Source organism: Ambystoma mexicanum, chromosome 12, assembly GCF_040938575.1.
Source record: "Ambystoma mexicanum isolate Mex_15411 chromosome 12, UKY_AmexF1_1, whole genome shotgun sequence".
NCBI classification, from domain to species: Eukaryota; Metazoa; Chordata; class Amphibia; order Caudata; family Ambystomatidae; genus Ambystoma; species Ambystoma mexicanum.
The window spans coordinates 158,754,716-158,772,672 of record NC_090936.1 but is presented as its reverse complement, the minus strand read 5'-3'; the positions used below and the strand labels follow the sequence as shown (position 1 = coordinate 158,772,672).

The 17,957-nt window shown below is 47.7% G+C and overlaps 1 protein-coding gene across 1 annotated transcript; it reads left to right on the top strand.

The window, feature by feature from the left end:
• Positions 1-10,045: 10,045 nt before the first annotated feature.
• LRRC10 (leucine rich repeat containing 10) lies at positions 10,046-11,355 on the top strand. The gene has a single exon (XM_069627688.1). The coding sequence runs from the start codon at positions 10,108-10,110 to the stop codon at positions 10,942-10,944; it is 837 nt and encodes a 278-aa protein (XP_069483789.1). The 5' UTR covers positions 10,046-10,107; the 3' UTR covers positions 10,945-11,355.
• The last annotated feature ends 6,602 nt before the right edge of the window (positions 11,356-17,957 follow it).

Sequence of the window (17,957 nt, the reverse complement as noted above, 5' to 3'; positions counted from 1 at the left end):
GAAATACGCCTGTCTTTGCTATTGTCAGACAGAGCGCTCTCGGAGGTTGCAGAGTTCTTTGCATGCCCTATTCTTTGGATAAACTCCCACTTACGCTCACCCGCACTCTGTCTTGGTCTTATTCCCACTACGGGAGAGTCCCTTATTGTCTCTCATTGCGGGGAGGATCGTGCTGAAATTGGGGGCGCTTCCTTTCACTGTTCAATCTACTGCTGAACATTCTACATGAAATTAATGTGGTGCAGTTAACTGCATAGTCAATAATGGCCATTACTGTAAACAGAACGTGCGTGTGACATGCTGACCCCATCACACTCATTCATACGTCGTATTAAAACAAAGTAGATCCGCGAATCGAAAGTCCGCTTTGGAATGGCCGAAATTGTAACAAGAGGACACAAACGGGTGTGTCTCCAAAGAGTTATTCATTGAGGTGGATTCAGTATCTGTAAACGAGAAACGGTATATGCTGTGGAAAAGGAGGGGGTGAGAAAGGAAAAGGGGGGTGTGAGGGAAGAAAGGGTTCTATATGGGAAGATCACTGGCTGATACTGTTATCTTATGTTATGTTATTTTGCATTTATATAGCGCCTTATATACCATTGGTATGGTCTGAAGGCGCTGGTAGGTAGAACGCCCTTGGGAACCGAAGTTCAGATCAGTAGAGAGAGTAGAGAGAGTCAAAGGTGCGTGTGAGCACCGGCTATGTGTGCAGCTGGTGCGGTATTCATGTAATAGCTGCTTCTTAGCGGTAGGTGTGGTGATTGAGAGATCAGGAGTATGTGTTCGTTCTGGCAGGATTTATCCAGACCGAGTGTGGCTGTGTTAGGTCTGAGGAGAATGCCTGGCTGGGGGGTGTGTAACCAGCAGTGTTTTACTTAGAATGCTGTGGACTATGCGGCGGATGTTAGTATGAGAACAGTTATACCGAATGGTGTCATAGTATCTCTGTGTTCTAGTTGAGTGGTGGTGTAGAGGGGAGAGTAAGCGTGGTGGTGTGATATGATGTGTTATATGCTCTTTCAAAACGTTCTCTGCATTCTAAACCATACTATATATGTCACGCAGTTCTATGCGCTCCAGTCCGTTCCATGCACTCCTATCCACTCCATGCATCCCAATCTCCTCCACACTCTCCGGTTCGCTCGACGCACTCATGCGCTCCAGTCCACTTTGCGCGCTCCAGTCCGCCCCGCGCTCTCCAGTCCACCCTGCGCATTCTAGTCTGCCCCACGCATGCACTCTTGTCTGCTCCATGCATGCACTCTTGTCTGCCCCACGCGCTCCACTTCACTCGATCCATCCACTCTACGCATTCAGTATCTCTACGCAACTCGTCCGCTCTAGCAACAGGTCAGTTCCACTCTGGGCATTCGTTCACTCTAGGCACTCGTTCGCTCCAGGCACTCGTCCTCTTTATGCCCTCACACGCACTATGTATTCACCTGTTTTGCTCACTAATTGGCTCTATGCACTCGCCCCCTCAATGCACTCGTCCCCTCTGCGCACTCAGCCCTCTACGCACTCAGCCCTCTACGCACTCAGCCCTCTACGCACTCATCCCCTTTTACACACCCCTTTTTTCATATGCCCTTTTTCGCTCATATGCACTCGTCTGCTCTATATACTTGTCGGCCCTACACACTAGTCTGTTCTATGCGGCCCTCCACTCAATACGTTCTTCTGCTCAGCTCATCCATCCCATTCCGCTCATCCATCAGTTACCCACACTCATCCGTTCTACGCACTCATCAACTCTGCATGCATTCCGCACTCATCCCTTCTACATGCTTATCCGTTCTGCGCACTCACCCGGTCTAAGTAACTCCTCTGCTCTAGGCATTTGTTCGCTTTATCCCCTCGTATGCACCATACCTTCATCTGCTCTACACATTCATCCACCCTCCGCAATCACGTGCTCTCTGCACTTGCCCGCTCCCCGAACTCACCAGCTCCCCACGCGCATCCGCCCTCCGCACTCATCCGCACTCACCCGCCCTCCGCACTCACCCGCCCTCCGCACTCATCCGCTCCCCGCACTCTTCCGCTCCCCACACACATCCGCTCCCCACGCACATCCGGTCCCCACGCATTCAACAGCAATATGCACTCATCAGCCTTATAAAGTCATTCGCTAATACGCAGTAATCTTGTTCCATCTATTCGTCTGCTCTCTACACTCATCTGCTCTATACCATCATCCGTTCTGTACACCCATCTGTTCTGTGCACCCATCCGCTCTGTGCACCCATCCACTCCTCTCTGTACACCCATCCGCTCTATACACTCAGGCGCTCTATACACTCAGGCACTCTATACACTCAGGCGCTCTATACACTTAGGCGCTCTATGCATTTATCTCCTCTTCATACCCAACCACTCAACCTGATCATCCATTCTATACACTCATTCAATTTACATATTCATTCGATTTATACATTCATTCAAATTATGTAGTCATCTGTTCTTCCACTCGTGCGTTCTTCCACTCAACGCATTCATCTGGTCCACATGCTTCATCTATTCTAACTATTTCACCCACGCCATTCATTTCGTTCGCTCCTCTTGCATTCTGTCTATTTCAGGAGTTTAAGTCTCTTTACTGTTTCCGTATGATTTATTCTTATTAACCACTTCATTGTTTTGATCTATTTTGTTCGGTTAATTCTGATTGTCCTTTTAGTTTATATTAGGGGTTTACTGGCTGTTAGTTCCTCGCATCAGGTAGTTTGTTGGATTGGTGTCATTGAGATGCTGTTAGTCTGTTTGGGTTAGTTTGGTATGGGTTGATTTTAGGGGAAGAGCCAGGTTTTCAGCAGTTTGCGGAAAGACGCTAAATCCTCAGTTAGGCGGATGTGGGGTGGGAGTGAGTTCCATAGCGTGGGGGCCAAGGCTGAGAATGATGATCCGCCTAACCTGACTGAGTTTGTCTTAGGTATGACTAGGAGGCTGGCTGAGCTTGATCTTAGGGTGTGTGGGGGCTGATAGGGTTTTAGCTTGTCTTGAAGATATTGAGGTCCGGTTTTATGCAATGCTCGATGGGAGATGCATAAGGTTTTGAAGGTCACCCTTCGCGCTACAGGAAGCCAGTGCAGCGTCTTAAGGGCTGGGGAGATGTGGTCTCTTGGGCCGAGCGCAAGTAGCATTTTGGCTGCCGCGTTTTGTGCCCTTTGGAGTTTATTCAGTTTGTAGGCGTGGATTCCGAGGTATAGGGGGTTTGCGTAGTCCAGTCTTGATATAACGATTGATTGGACCGCGGAGAGTCTGTTGGGACAGGAGAGATATGGAAAGATGCGTCTAAGGGTTTTAAGGTGGTAGTGGCAGGACTTTGAGACGTTGTTGACTTGGCGGAAGAGTGTTAAGTCAGAGTCAAGAGTGCATCCAAGATTTTTCACTGAGTTGGAGGGGGTCGGTGAGTTGCCCATGGCGGCTGGCCAGGGTAGTGGGTGCGGAAGAAGATCGGAGTTGCCACAAACCATGATTTCCGTTTTGGAGGTGTTTAACAAGAGGTGGCTTTGTGTCATCCAGAGTTCTATGTCAAGGAGGCAGGAGGCCAGATCAGGTCGGGAGTTGGGTTTTGAGTTCAGGAGTTTTAGAATTAGTTGAGTGTCGTCGGCGTAGGTGTAACACAGGATGTTGTGTGAACTAATTATTGGTGGGAGGGTGATCAAGTAGAGATTGAACAGGAGGGCGGATAGGCATGCTCCTTGTGGGACTCCCGTGTCGATAAGTCGGGCTTGGGAGGTATAGGTTGAGAGTATCGTTATTTGGTACCTGTCTTTGAGGAAAGAAGCTATCCATTTAAGAGCGGTTCCACGAATTCCTAAGGAGTAGAGGCGGTCTAGGAGGATTGAGTGATTGATTGTGTCAAAGGCGGCGGATAGGTCAAGCAGGACTAGTGCGGTGCATCCCGCGGAGTCTGCTGTCATTTTAAGGTCATCCCAGATTGCGGTTAGGGTGGTTTCAGTTCCGTGACGGGCTCTGAAACCTGATTGTGCGGGGTCTAGGAGATTGTTGGCTTCGACAAAGGCATTCAGTTGGGAGTAGGTGGTTCGGTCAATGAGTTTGGTAAGGAACCTGGTGTTTGAGATGGGGTGGTAGTTTTTGGGCTCAAGAGGGTCGAGGGAAGGTTTTTTAATCAGGGGTTTGACATGGACTGTTTTGAATGCGTCGGGAAAGATACCAGAGGAAAGGGAGGCATTTATGATGGATTTTGCATACTGCTGAGGGGAAAGGACCGATGGGATGTCGCTTTCATTTATGCCATGAGAAATGAGATCTTGGGTATTGGCACTATTTGTCGTGCCCAGTAAGCCTCAAGATGATTGATCAAGCTTATGATGTTACAATGCGAACAGACAATTTATGTGGACATAATATACATTTCAGGTGTAAAATGACATGTGAACAAACTCACTATAGATTGAATTGTTATGACAGCTACTATTCTAAATTAATAGAGAATCTGATGTAGCTCATCTTGATTCAGGAATTCAGCTGCAGCTGCAGCTGTTGATGGTACTCTTGTTCACAGGCGATTAGCCTAGCTTTTCGGTGCTGGACTGCCCTTGGGGGTTGGACAAAGACTGATATGCAAATGCATATTTCTCCTCTGTAAAGGGTGCAGTGAGCTAAAACGTGGTTGTAGACCCTCTTAAGTGGAAGAAATTCCAAAGAACAGGGTATATGACTCATGTTCGTTTTCAGTGGAGGGGCTGCCACACTCCCTTGTAACTTGTTTCACCCTAAGTAACCCAGGGTAATCCAGACGTGAACCCCTTGCTCACTGTGTTTTAGAGAGGCTCAGCTTCACCTCACTGATGAGGCCTGACTAGGCAAAAACACGTGTCTGGGGTTACTGATGGTGCTCTTGTTCAGAGGAGATTTGCCTGGCATTTCCATGCTGGACGGCCCTTGTGGGTGGGGCAAAGACTGATATACAAATGGATAGTTCTCTTCTGTGAAGGGTGCAGTGAGCTAAAACGTGGTTGACTTTCCTGAGTGGAAGAAATTCCATAGAACAGGGTATTTGACCCATGTTCGTTTTCAGTAGAGGGGCTCCCACACTCCTTTGTAACTCCATAGTAATGTTTCTATCTTCGCACTCACTAACTCAGGTTAAGTCTTGTAGCCACTCTCGCCTACTGGGAGGTAATTGATCTTTCGATCACTGTAGGATGCAGGGCTTTGCAGTAAGAACCCTGCATTTAGAAGGGCCCTCAGTCTCTGGGATATCCGCCCACACCCCAATCAAGGTGCTCATAGGCATCAGTTCTATCTGTCCAGGGCTGGCAATTTCTAGGGCCTTGGCTGTGTGAAAGACCCACAATCTGCTCGGGAAGCCCCTGAAATGTTGAGGCCAGAATTGTCAGGTAGCATAAATGTAGGTCCCCACCTCCAAATCCAGGGATATAATCTCAGACTGCCAAGCCACTACAAAGCCAAGGATTGACTGCGCGAAAATGCAGATGAGGGGAACTGCAGTGGGGAAAGGGGAATTGAAAGCAACCCTACAAAAGCTATGTTTCTTAAACTCTACATGAAGGGGAATTCCTTAATGTGAGCTGTGGGACTGGTGCAAGGTGAATGGGGTGGACAGAAAGAGAAGGAGGAATCCGGTGTGTAGGCGGCCTCACAGAGGGCCACAGATACAACAGATACAACTTTGGTTGGGGATGACAGCGTACTATTCCAACAATGCACCATCGGAGAGTACAGCTGCTGCACATATCATGGTTCCTGTAGGGTGGGGTTACATGACTGTCTCCGCCTAAGGTTAGGACATACGCGGTGCTTTATGCCACAGTAAGGCCACCATTCAGCACTGTGAGGAGTGGGAGGAAACCTTTCAAGCCGCAAGCAAGCAATATTGACACCTGCTATCCACAGGAAGCCGCGTAAGCCACGAACTGCCCGTACTATGGTGAAACCAATTCATCAGACTTGCACAGTGCATTCAAATGATATGTAAAATGCATTATTCATAGTTTAAATGCACCTTGCACGCGGCCCACCACAAATAAAAGGACACCCATTTGGTTTAATTTTGCACCCTTTTGGGGTCAATAAATGTGAGCTATAAAAAATAATTTAAAAAGGTAATATACTGGGAGAGAGGTTCAAACCCAGCTCACAAGTCTGTTGCCTTTTTTTCAAAATCCATAGCACGATCCTCTACATTACCAATGTTCTACTTATGAAGTATGCACTACAGGTTTATTTACCTTAAATATATCATAAATGTCTGAGTCCCTAGTCACTCATTACCGCCCCACACCCTCCTTGATACTCAACTACTCTATGTGCATGCTAGTTATTAACCCTTTATTTACCCTTCCCAAGATGTCCTAAGCCGAACCCCCTTCACCATGTGCCAGGCACTATATCCAGGATGACACTTGGTGCCTACACTACAGGAACGTGGATAATGCAACATGTTGGGTATGGCTAGACCTCTTGCATGGCAGAGAGGTTCAAACCCCGCTCACAAGGCTGTTCCCTTTTTGCAGTCCAGTGTCCAATCCTCTACAATACAAATGCTCTGGCAATTAAGTAGGCACATTAAGGAGAGCATGGTGCATCACTATGAGCCGGGCACTAGCTAGCATATGCCAATCGATGTCTACACTTCTGGACCGTAATCAATGCAGCATGTCAAGTACGTCAAAATCTCTGTACGTACAATGGAGTCTGTGTCTAGTGCCACACACTGGAGAGAGGGGGGAGGTGACGTTAATTTTCTTTCATTGATTTTGACAAGGAGGAAAAATGAAATAAATATGTGGTAGGTAGCTCCCAGAGATGCAGGATATCGTATTGCGGCAAATGGCCACATTCTTTGTCGACCAAGATTGTAAGCGCTGATGAAAAGTACTGTACAAAAGCAATCGTCATAGCATAACATGTGTAAATGTGGGACACATGCCCAACACTGTCATATGCATTGGCTTGCAGGCCCCATGTGGTTGGAGGGTTGTGGTCAGGCGTCTATTCCCATCGATGCTGGAATTCATCATTCGTTGCAATTCCCCGTGTTGTGCTGACTCAGGCATGGCGGCGTCCCCAGCAGAGCCACTCGAGCGTGTGACGCGCGTCTCTTCTGGTGCCCTCACGAGCGCGGCGTTAATCGAGGCATGAGTCCGGCTGGGTCTCCTCGTCGCCAGTGTTCAGTCGGGCCGTGACCTACCTCGAGGACCACTCAGGCGGGGGAAGGCCTACCTATAATGAAGACGCATACGAGGGCCGGTACAATACAAACACTTCTTTATTGCACGCCAACGTATTCCCAACTGCTGTTTCCCTTGTCCCGTCCCCTCCCTAGCCCAACGTCACGTCCCATGGTCCTGGCCCAAACGTGGCCCTTCCCCTCATAACGATGAGGGAGGGCTGGCAGCCCTAGTCACGACGTGACAGGGCCTTGCCTAGATGCGTTTCTGAACTGCGCTTAAACCTGCACCCTTCTTGCGACAGTTCCGCGTTGGAGTAACTTCAGCGCAGGCAGGTGCATCCAGTAATGCACCCTTGCGCAGAGTCAGGGAGGTTCTCCAGGGTGTATCAGACACTCCTGCAGCACCCTCAAAGCCTGGAAATGCAGCACATTGGGGAAAACTGCCTGCACTCACTTATTTGTGCATTTCATTTCACTGTTTTCTGAGAGGAAGCGACGATAGCCTGTATATCTACCTACAGGCGCAGGTGATTGGGGAAAACAATCTGAATAGGAGTACCATCAGTGGAAAATAACAATAAAATGTGGCCACCAGCGGATTGAGTAAGCTAAAATGGGCGGTGCAAACTAAGGTTCTTTTGTGCTCACATCTAGTATACATTTATTTTACAAAAAAGCACACACACAAGACAAGCAGAACACATCAACCATTCCAAACGTTTTCCTGCTTCTGTGAATGAAGCCCAAAATGAGAACCACTGAAGCAAAATCATACCGTGAAACAATTATGTTAATGTGCACATCCCAGTGCAGTGTATTCATGGATCAGCAACCTTTGGCTCGCCAGATACTTTGGCATGCAACTCCCGTGCTAACGCCGTAGTAAGTATAGTCAATGCTGAGGGCTCATGGGAGTCGTAGTCCAAAACATGTGGAGGTTTGCATGTTCAAGACCAGGGTAGGATTGGCCCCTCAGCCTTTCAGCCCGTGGCCGGGCCGAAATCGTCCCTGGGAAGTGGGGCCTGTTTCTGGCCATGTCTTGGGCCAGTTTGGAAGAAAGAAAATTGATTTTTTTTTTTTCTTCAAATTTCTATTTTTTTTTTTTTTCAAAAAGCCTTTCATCCTTCTTAGGTCGATAAATGAGTACCAACCCAGGTTGGGTGATATTGTATATATATTTGTTCTATAAAAAAAGAGCTTAAGTGTAAGTGCTATACAATAACATATCATCATTTGGCCTTGGACGTCTGCTTGGATTCACAGTAATTTAGTGGACTTAGGGACAATGCTATTTGATGCCACTTCCTGCTTTGTCAAGGGGTGAAAGGTTGTGTGTCATCGCTTCCCGGGATGTCACTTTGGGGTGGGGTCAAATGACATCACCTCTGGTGATGTCATCAGAGGTCAAGGGTCGTGAGGCAAGGGGTGGGTCACTTTTTGAGGCGAGGGGTGGGCCACTTGCTTTTGGATGACCGGGCCTATTTCTTGTCCAAGTCCGACACTGTTCCAGACCCCCTTTTTATGTAATCTAGCCACAGAAAAAAGCCCACGTTGCATATATTTCTTTGGCACAGGCAATTTGCACCAGTCTGGGACAACTTGGAACGGATTTGCACAGTTCGACTAGCACAAACATAAGGCACTTTTTTACATTACCTGCCCTTCCCGTCTTCCTCGTCCCAGTTAATACGTCGAACGAGACAGCAAAACAGGATGATTGTCAGGAGGGGAGGGAATATATAGGGGCCACACCCATAGGAGTGTGCTATGCATATTAAGAAGGGCCAAAAGATATTTGGCTATGAAGGTCTGTCTGGGGCTAGTGGCTCCTCATTATGTAATGACTGGAACGAGGAAGACCTGGACTTGGAGTAATGAAGATTACCAGTAAGTAATCACAATCGGTCTGTGCAAAATGTCAGTACCCAATCCCCTTGCATTGGAGTAAAATCATCCATCACGTGATCATTCTTTGCACTAGGGTCCAAATCTTGAAAAGAGAGTGACTCGATAGGGTTACATGGTGCAGGACTGAGCTTTTATCTACTATGAAATTTGAGGCTTTCATTATAAAAAGAAATGTGTTTCTGCTGATTTGTACTGTAATCTCGGTGATGGAGACTCACCATAAATGTAAGGAAAACAAGGACCATGGCAGCACGCTCCTTAACGTTATATTTAGATTCGTGGAATGTTCCAGAAGTGTTTCAAGTCTGAGGTGGCTGAAAGGGCGCGGACCTCCGGCGCTCGAAACTAAACACGCCACGAGAGCTGCAGGCGGAATATACCATTTCTTTATTTTTCTTCTGGTTGAAGAAAGTTAACGCGTGCTGCAAAATCCCCTACAATGTGGATTAATGTGTTGGATATGCTTCGGGATTACTCAATAAAATGACTATTGGTCATGAGAGCTATTTTTAATCTTTTCTGGTATTTTAAACAGCATCAGATTGCATCTGACATCTTGGCCTAGCATGTTAAAAGCCAAAATGTTTAGACAAATATAATCCAAATAAAAAGAAAGGAGACTTTTTACAGCCCACTCCAACCAATCGAGGGAGCCAAAAGAAGCAACATATGCTGTGCAAAGTGTCCTGCATAGTTACTTAAAACTTCTATTTTTTTTTAATGAGATTTTGTGACTTTTAGCTCTTTCACAACTGTTGTAACTGCAGTTCAGACCTCGGATTTGCTCTTGTTCAGATGACCTGTCCCCCATCCGTCGGGCGTCCCAACAGCCCATCAGGAAACACTCTTTCCGTTATCAGAAATATTTCACAGCTCTTGAGATAAATGACAGTTGCCATGTAAACTATGCACTACGATGCGATAAAGGGGGCCAGCAGTGGCAGAGTGCATAACGCGGAGACTGAAGACTTTCTACGCGCCTCTTGGTGTGGCCGATTCGTAAAATATCCAAAGAACTCTGACTAATCAAAATGGGAAATACTATTAAGGGGATCATTGCCTTCATACCGTCGAAGAAATGCCAGGAATTCCTCACTGGGGAGTTGGAAGAAATGCCTATTGACAAAATGGTGGACCTGAGTTGCAACCAGCTAAGGATATTCCCGCTTCGAGTTTGTGCTTTCACTGAACTTGTCAAGCTCTATCTCAGTGACAATAACTTGAACAATCTCCCACCGGAGTTGGAGCTTCTCCAGAAATTGCAAATCCTGGCACTGGACTTCAACAATTTTAAGACGCTCCCCTTGGTTGTGTGCCGCTTGACGCAGCTCTGTATCCTGTATCTGGGCAACAACCGACTCCGCGACCTTCCTTCGGAACTAAGCCTGCTCCCGAACCTACACACCTTGTGGATTGAGTACAACTACTTCTCGGAGCTGCCCGACGTCATCTGCCAGCTGAGCCACCTCAAGACGTTTCACGCCGGGTGCAACGCCATCCGCCAGCTCCCCGGCGAGCTCAAGCACCTGACGGAACTCCGCACACTGTGGCTGTCCGGGATCCTCTTGAGCGACTTCCCCCGGGTCCTGCTGGAGATGCCGTTCCTGGAGGTCATAGACGTGGACCGGAACGGCATCAGGGTCTTCCCGAGTCTCAAGCACCTGTCAGGACTGAAGCTCGTCATCTATGACCGCAACCCATGCACCAGTGCCCCAAAAGTAGCAAAGGGGGTCAAACGAGTGGGCAACTGGGCCGAGGACAGCCCGGAGCCCAAGAAGCGGTCCGAAATAGAACAGGAGATTGAGAAGATGATGGAAAGCAAGGACTTACAGCCGGCTGCCAAGGAAGCCGGCAAACCACCAATCTAATTTTGAGGCAGACCGCATCATGCCAGCCGAATGTGCAAAGACCAAAGACTTCTTCTGAATGATTGCATTCATAGCACTGTGGTTATGTGAGAGCTGTTGAACTGTGTTTGGCAAAAACACTAGACAACTAGGTAAGCAGATTTGTATAACTACCCAACAATGACAGGTGCACACAGCGAAGCAAACATGTCATATGTTATGGTATGTTATGTTAATTTATACTGTCTTCACCCTCCTTCGGCGCGGGACCTTGTCGGAGAGGGGGTGTCTTGTGACCCTGCCAGGGCGTCTCCAGACCTTAGTCTGTGGGTAAGAAGGGGATGGGTGTGGGAGATAAAGACGGGGGTTAGGAAAATATGCCCCACAATGTAAAGTAATGTCTAGATCTTTATTAAAATATTCACATTCGAACTTGCTGTCTCAAATCACTTGAACAGTGCACATTTTTTTTTTCAGGTCATCTTAACTCTACTGGGTCCCAAAATGAGCAGACCTTGGGAAAGTCCAAACCCGATCAACTCTAATGTCTGTATTGTAGTTATTGGATGGCTGCAAGGAGCTACTGCACAATGTGTAATGTTCCATTTCATGAGCTTTTGTTATAACTGCATTCTATTTTCCATGTGAATACCCCTTAAAGGTTACATTTATGAACGCCATGGAATGGCAAGCGGCGGGAAGCTTGGTTGCATGAAGTATTCATAGGCCACCATTCGGGCTCATTTCATGAGAGCTTCAGGAAGGGCTGAGGTTGCACCACAACAGCAATGCAAGGCGCTGGGAGGCGCGTCACCGGAGAGCCTCGCCTGCGCGCCCCATCCATAGCACGGAGCTCACTAGCTACTTGGCGCTGGGTGTACCGTAGTCCTGGTTAGGCATTGAAAGGCGTTATCTGTCACTTGCAAAGCATGACATATATTGTGCCCTGAGGGTGTTAGTGTGGCAGTGGGTATGCCAGTGTAGGGTCAGAATGGCTATGTAAGCCTGGTTGTGGGGCTGACCCAGCATTGGGCAATGAGCCAATTGTAATTGTAATTGTAATTGGTTATTTATAACGTGCTTAATACCCAGAGGTTTCTAAGCGCTGACCCGGGGATCGAACCTGTGTTGCTCCGTGTCGTCTTGCTTCCAAGGCGAGCATATTGCCCCTGAACTATCCTGCAGAGCAAAACAAGCAATTTACCGGTTTTTAGCGCCCAGGCTTCCACAGGATACTGAGAGGTCCACACCGGCAAACACATTCAACACAGAAAATGAAACAAGAGTCACACAAGGACAGAGGGGCGGTGGTGGGGGGTGAGTGTGATGTCATTTTGATAAGCCAGTTGCTTGTGTTGTCCTGACATGCCACGGAGCATTGGGGAGGGACGGCTGTGAGGCTTGCCTGACTCCGACTTTCATCCTAATCAGATTAGCAAAATGAGTACCATTGAGGGGAATAAAAAACAAAACAGGGACTGATACTGACAGGTCCTCTGAAAATATTGGCGAATCAGCCTTTCATCCCTTTGAAGTCTGTATAGCAGTCGTGTGCCATGTTGGTGGCCTCGCTCTGCGTGGCACTGTAAGGGATAGTCGGCCAGATAGAGGAAGAGGCCGATGCAGTCGAAACCAGAGGTGTTGACGGGTGCCGGCCAGAAGTACACAGATGTTGAGTGCCGCTGCGGTTCTCCGGGCATAGCGGTGGCACTTGGGCATGTGTTTCAACTGGATGTGAAAGCCCACGATCGGGTAGAGTTTACAGCCCTCTGGATCTGGGTTAGCCACTTATGTGCCACTTATGTCTCTCCTGAGACTACCACATAAATGTTCAATCCCGTCTAATAAATGTCCTTCGTGTCTATGTTCGCCCTGATGCCCAAGGATCCCCGGTGCTATATAAGTAAGTAAGTAAGTAAGTAAATAAGTGCGGCCAGGCTTGAGGGTGGTACAGGAGTGCGACCGAGCTAAAGAGGAGAGCTTTGTCATCGCTTAACCAAAGTGGTCCATAGGGAGGGGGTTGTGCATGTGGTGTTTGGAGCATGAGATTTTATGGGAGAGAGGTTGGCTGTGGAAGAAGAGGGGACAGACGAACGAGAAGTACAGGCGGTGCCGAGTGAGAACCATAGGCGCTGTCCAGGCACAAAGGAACTGCGCCCCGTCCTTGGAGAGGATTAGGCAGGGGACGTGGATGCTGTGCAAGTATTAGTTTGATGTTATAGAAAAAAAAAGTAGGAAAACGTTATTTTTGTTGGGGGGTTTTTTGTAATTCAAGCTCATGGGCTGTGGCCAGCACCATGTGGCTCTTTACCTCTGGAGTGGCTGGCTTGCTTGTTAAGGCCCCTTACAAAAAAGGAGAAAAATGAGAAAAGGAGTGCCACAAGTCTAACACTTTCAACATTGACCCTAAATAAGAAAGATTAGGAATACCAAATAATGTGTCTTTCTGGAATTCTATACAATACTTGCTAGACTCACCAATGGTTTATTTCAGACACACTTCAGAAGGTGAGTCACTGATTTAGTCTGTTCTTAAACGCCTCAATTCAGCCTTTCATCCTTCTGAGGTCGATAAATGAGTACCAACACAGGTCGGGTGATATTGGGTGTATATTTGTTCTATAGCAAGCGCTTAAGCGTAAGTGCTATATAATAACACATCATAATCATTTGGTCATGGACGTCTGCTTGCAGTCACAGTAATTTGGTAATATGGGCCTATACACACTGATCTTAACGATACATATGGCGACCCATTCTCGTATGAAATTTACATCACATTATAGTGATATCGTAACCATATTTTTTGTTGTGTACAATGCTATGTGATAGCACTTCCTGTTTTGTCAAGGGGTGAAAGGTCGCATTCCATCGCATCCGGCAATATCACTTTGGGGTGGGGTAAAATGGCATCACTTCCTGTGATGTCACCAGGGGGGGTCAAGGGTCGTGTGATGTCACGTCCGCTACCCCTGGCATTTTGTTGAAATGACGTCCCTGTGTGCAGTCTGATCCAGAAAGGCTCCATTCTGCATTAGTTCTTTGTTGGTGATTTGTGTCTGGGCTCCTGGTGTGTTCATATACTTTATTGGGGGCCCAGATGCCTCGATTCATCCCCGGTTAATTGACGTTGGAATCTTTAGTTAAAGAACCACATTTGTAGATGTTTTCTGAAGGTCGGGTATTCTTCTGTGCGTCAGTGTTCTCGGCAAAGAGTTGCAGAGTTTGGTGGAAAGGAAACAGAATGACGACCCTGCATTCCGTTTCCGGTTGAAGTCTATTATTGTAACCGAGCCACTGAGGACAGATCGAAGCATCCTCAGTGAAGCTTAGAAGGCGAATGTCCCTGCGAGGGGTTTAGGACCCCTGCCGTGGAAGGCGCAGTGAGCTGTGCAAAGGCTTTTGAAATGAATACTGCGTTTGGTTGAAGCTAGTTTGGTTGAAGCTAGTCGAGGGTAGGCAGGGCGGCGGGGGTGTGTTTGTATGTTCTCCACCTGGCCATTGCATTCTGGGCTCGTTATAGCCTGCTGAGTAGATATATCAGGGGTGCAAGGTGAGATTGTTCTTGTCGTCTAGTCTTGAGAGCAGGAGTGCAATAACTGGCAAAGTCCTGTGGGTATAAGTCAGGCACATCATGTCGTGTGGGATTGAATGGACATAGAAAAAGCATCCTCTTAAGATGGCTTTAGCTGGTGGCTCCTTCCAGAGTTGGTTCACTGACCATCGTGATTCTGAGGTGTCTGACGCCTTTCGTCGGCAACGGGAAGTCTGCCACCTTGCCAAGCCATGGGGTTTGTGACAGGTCTGGGGATGATCCCAAGATCTGTTCTGGTTGGGTTGGGCTTGGCTTTGTTTGTCGGGCATGCGCGGAGGCCTGTAGGGTTTGTTATAGAGGCATGTGTGTGCTCGGAGGAGATGATGTCTCTGGAGCACGTGACACCTGAATTGTTATTAAGTTCCAGTAGCAGGGCCATGTAACTGTTAAAGAGTAGAGGCGAGAGGCTAGGTCTTTGCGGCCCTCCATATGTTTATGTGCGGGGATGGTACCTGAGCGGGGACGGTGTTGCGTCGGTCCTCCCAAATAGCAGAGAATTCATTCAGCATAGAGAGATCACTTTTACTCCTCAAAATATGTGTAGGTTAGTGGCATTTAAACATAAGGGGGACGTTGATTCCAGGTGAGTACTATCAAAAGGGCCCTTGAGTGGAGAAGCAAATACAGCAAGGCTTGTACAGGTCACTGTGCTAGGAAGCTTTGAAGTCAAGCAGGGACAACTCAGCCTTTCATCCTTAAGGTGGGCAAAATAAACAGGAAGGTTCTATTAGAAGTGAGTGCCCCTGGAGGGTGAATAAGGCTGAGGCAAAGGCAGTCGTGTGAGGCATGCCCGACTCAGCCTTTCATCCTTAATTTGGGCAAAATAAACTGGAAGATTCTATTAGAAGTGAATGCCCCTGGAGGGTGAATAAGGCTGAGGCAAAGGCAGTCGTGTGAGGCATGCCGGACTCAGCCTTTCATCCTTAAGGTAGGCAAAATAAACAGGAAGATTCTATTAGCAGTGAATGCCTCCTTAGGGTGAATATGGCTGAGGCAAAGGCAGTCGTGTGAGGCATGCCTGACTCAGCCTTTCATCCTTAAGGTAGGCAAAATAAACAGGAAGATTCTATTAGAAGTGAATGCCCCTGGAGGGTGAATAAGGCTGAGGCAAAGGCAGTCGTGTGAGGCATGCCCGACTCAGCCTTTCATCCTTAATTTGGGCAAAATAAACAGGAAGATTCTATTAGCAGTGAATGCCTCCTTAGGGTGAATAAGGCTGAGGAAAAGGCAGTCGTGTGAGGCATGCCGGACCCAGCCTTTCATCCTTAATTTGGGCAAAATAAACAGGAAGATCCTATTAGCAGTGAATGCCTCCTTAGGGTGAATAAGGCTGAGGAAAAGGCAGTCGTGTGAGGCATGCCGGACTCAGCCTTTCATCCTTAATTTGGGCAAAATAAACTGGAAGATTCTATTAGAAGTGAATGCCCCTGGAGGGTGAATAAGGCTGAGGCAAAGGCAGTCGTGTGAGGCATGCCGGACTCAGCCTTTCATCCTTAAGGTAGGCAAAATAAACAGGAAGATTCTATTAGCAGTGAATGCCTCCTTGGGGTGAATATGGCTGAGGCAAAGGCAGTCGTGTGAGGCATGCCTGACTCAGCCTTTCATCCTTAAGGTAGGCAAAATAAACAGGAAGATTCTATTAGAAGTGAATGCCCCTGGAGGGTGAATAAGGCTGAGGCAAAGGCAGTCGTGTGAGGCATGCCCGACTCAGCCTTTCATCCTTAATTTGGGCAAAATAAACAGGAAGATTCTATTAGCAGTGAATGCCTCCTTAGGGTGAATAAGGCTGAGGAAAAGGCAGTCGTGTGAGGCATGCCGGACTCAGCCTTTCATCCTTAATTTGGGCAAAATAAACAGGAAGATTCTATTAGCAGTGAATGCCTCCTTAGGGTGAATAAGGCTGAGGCAAAGGCAGTCGTGTGAGGCATGCCTGACTCAGCCTTTCATCCTTAAGGTAGGCAAAATAAACAGGAAGATTCTATTAGAAGTGAATGCCCCTGGAGGGTGAATAAGGCTGAGGCAAAGGCAGTCGTGTGAGGCATGCCCGACTCAGCCTTTCATCCTTAATTTGGGCAAAATGAACAGGAAGATTCTATTAGCAGTGAATGCCTCCTTAGGGTGAATAAGGCTGAGGCAAAGGCAGTCGTGTGAGGCATGCCGGACTCAGCCTTTCATCCTTAAGGTAGGCAAAATAAACAGGAAGATTCTATTAGCAGTGAATGCCTCCTTAGGGTGAATAAGGCTGAGGCAAAGGCAGTCGTGTGAGGCATGCCGGACTCAGCCTTTCATCCTTAAGGTAGGCAAAATAAACAGGAAGATTCTATTAGCAGTGAATGCCTCCTTAGGGTGAATATGGCTGAGGCAAAGGCAGCCGTGTGAGGCATGCCGGACTCAGCCTTTCATCCTTAAGGTAGGCAAAATAAACAGGAAGATTCTATTAGCAGTGAATGCCTCCGGAGGGTGAATACGGCTGAGGCAAAGGCAGTCGTGTGAGGCATGCCTGACTCAGCCTTTCATCCTTAAGGTAGGCAAAATAAACAGGAAGGTTCGATTAGCAGTGAATGCCTCCTTAGGGTGAATAAGGCTGAGGCAAAGGCAGTCGTGTGAGGCATGCCTGACTCAGCCTTTCATCCTTAAGGTAGGCAAAATAAACAGGAAGATTCTATTAGAAGTGAATGCCCCTGGAGGGTGAATAAGGCTGAGGCAAAGGCAGTCGTGTGAGGCATGCCCGACTCAGCCTTTCATCCTTAATTTGGGCAAAATAAACAGGAAGATTCTATTAGCAGTGAATGCCTCCTTAGGGTGAATAAGGCTGAGGAAAAGGCAGTCGTGTGAGGCATGCCGGACCCAGCCTTTCATCCTTAATTTGGGCAAAATAAACAGGAAGATTCTATTAGCAGTGAATGCCTCCTTAGGGTGAATAAGGCTGAGGAAAAGGCAGTCGTGTGAGGCATGCCGGACTCAGCCTTTCATCCTTAATTTGGGCAAAATAAACTGGAAGATTCTATTAGAAGTGAATGCCCCTGGAGGGTGAATAAGGCTGAGGCAAAGGCAGTCGTGTGAGGCATGCCGGACTCAGCCTTTCATCCTTAAGGTAGGCAAAATAAACAGGAAGATTCTATTAGCAGTGAATGCCTCCTTGGGGTGAATATGGCTGAGGCAAAGGCAGTCGTGTGAGGCATGCCTGACTCAGCCTTTCATCCTTAAGGTAGGCAAAATAAACAGGAAGATTCTATTAGAAGTGAATGCCCCTGGAGGGTGAATAAGGCTGAGGCAAAGGCAGTCGTGTGAGGCATGCCCGACTCAGCCTTTCATCCTTAATTTGGGCAAAATAAACAGGAAGATTCTATTAGCAGTGAATGCCTCCTTAGGGTGAATAAGGCTGAGGAAAAGGCAGTCGTGTGAGGCATGCCGGACTCAGCCTTTCATCCTTAATTTG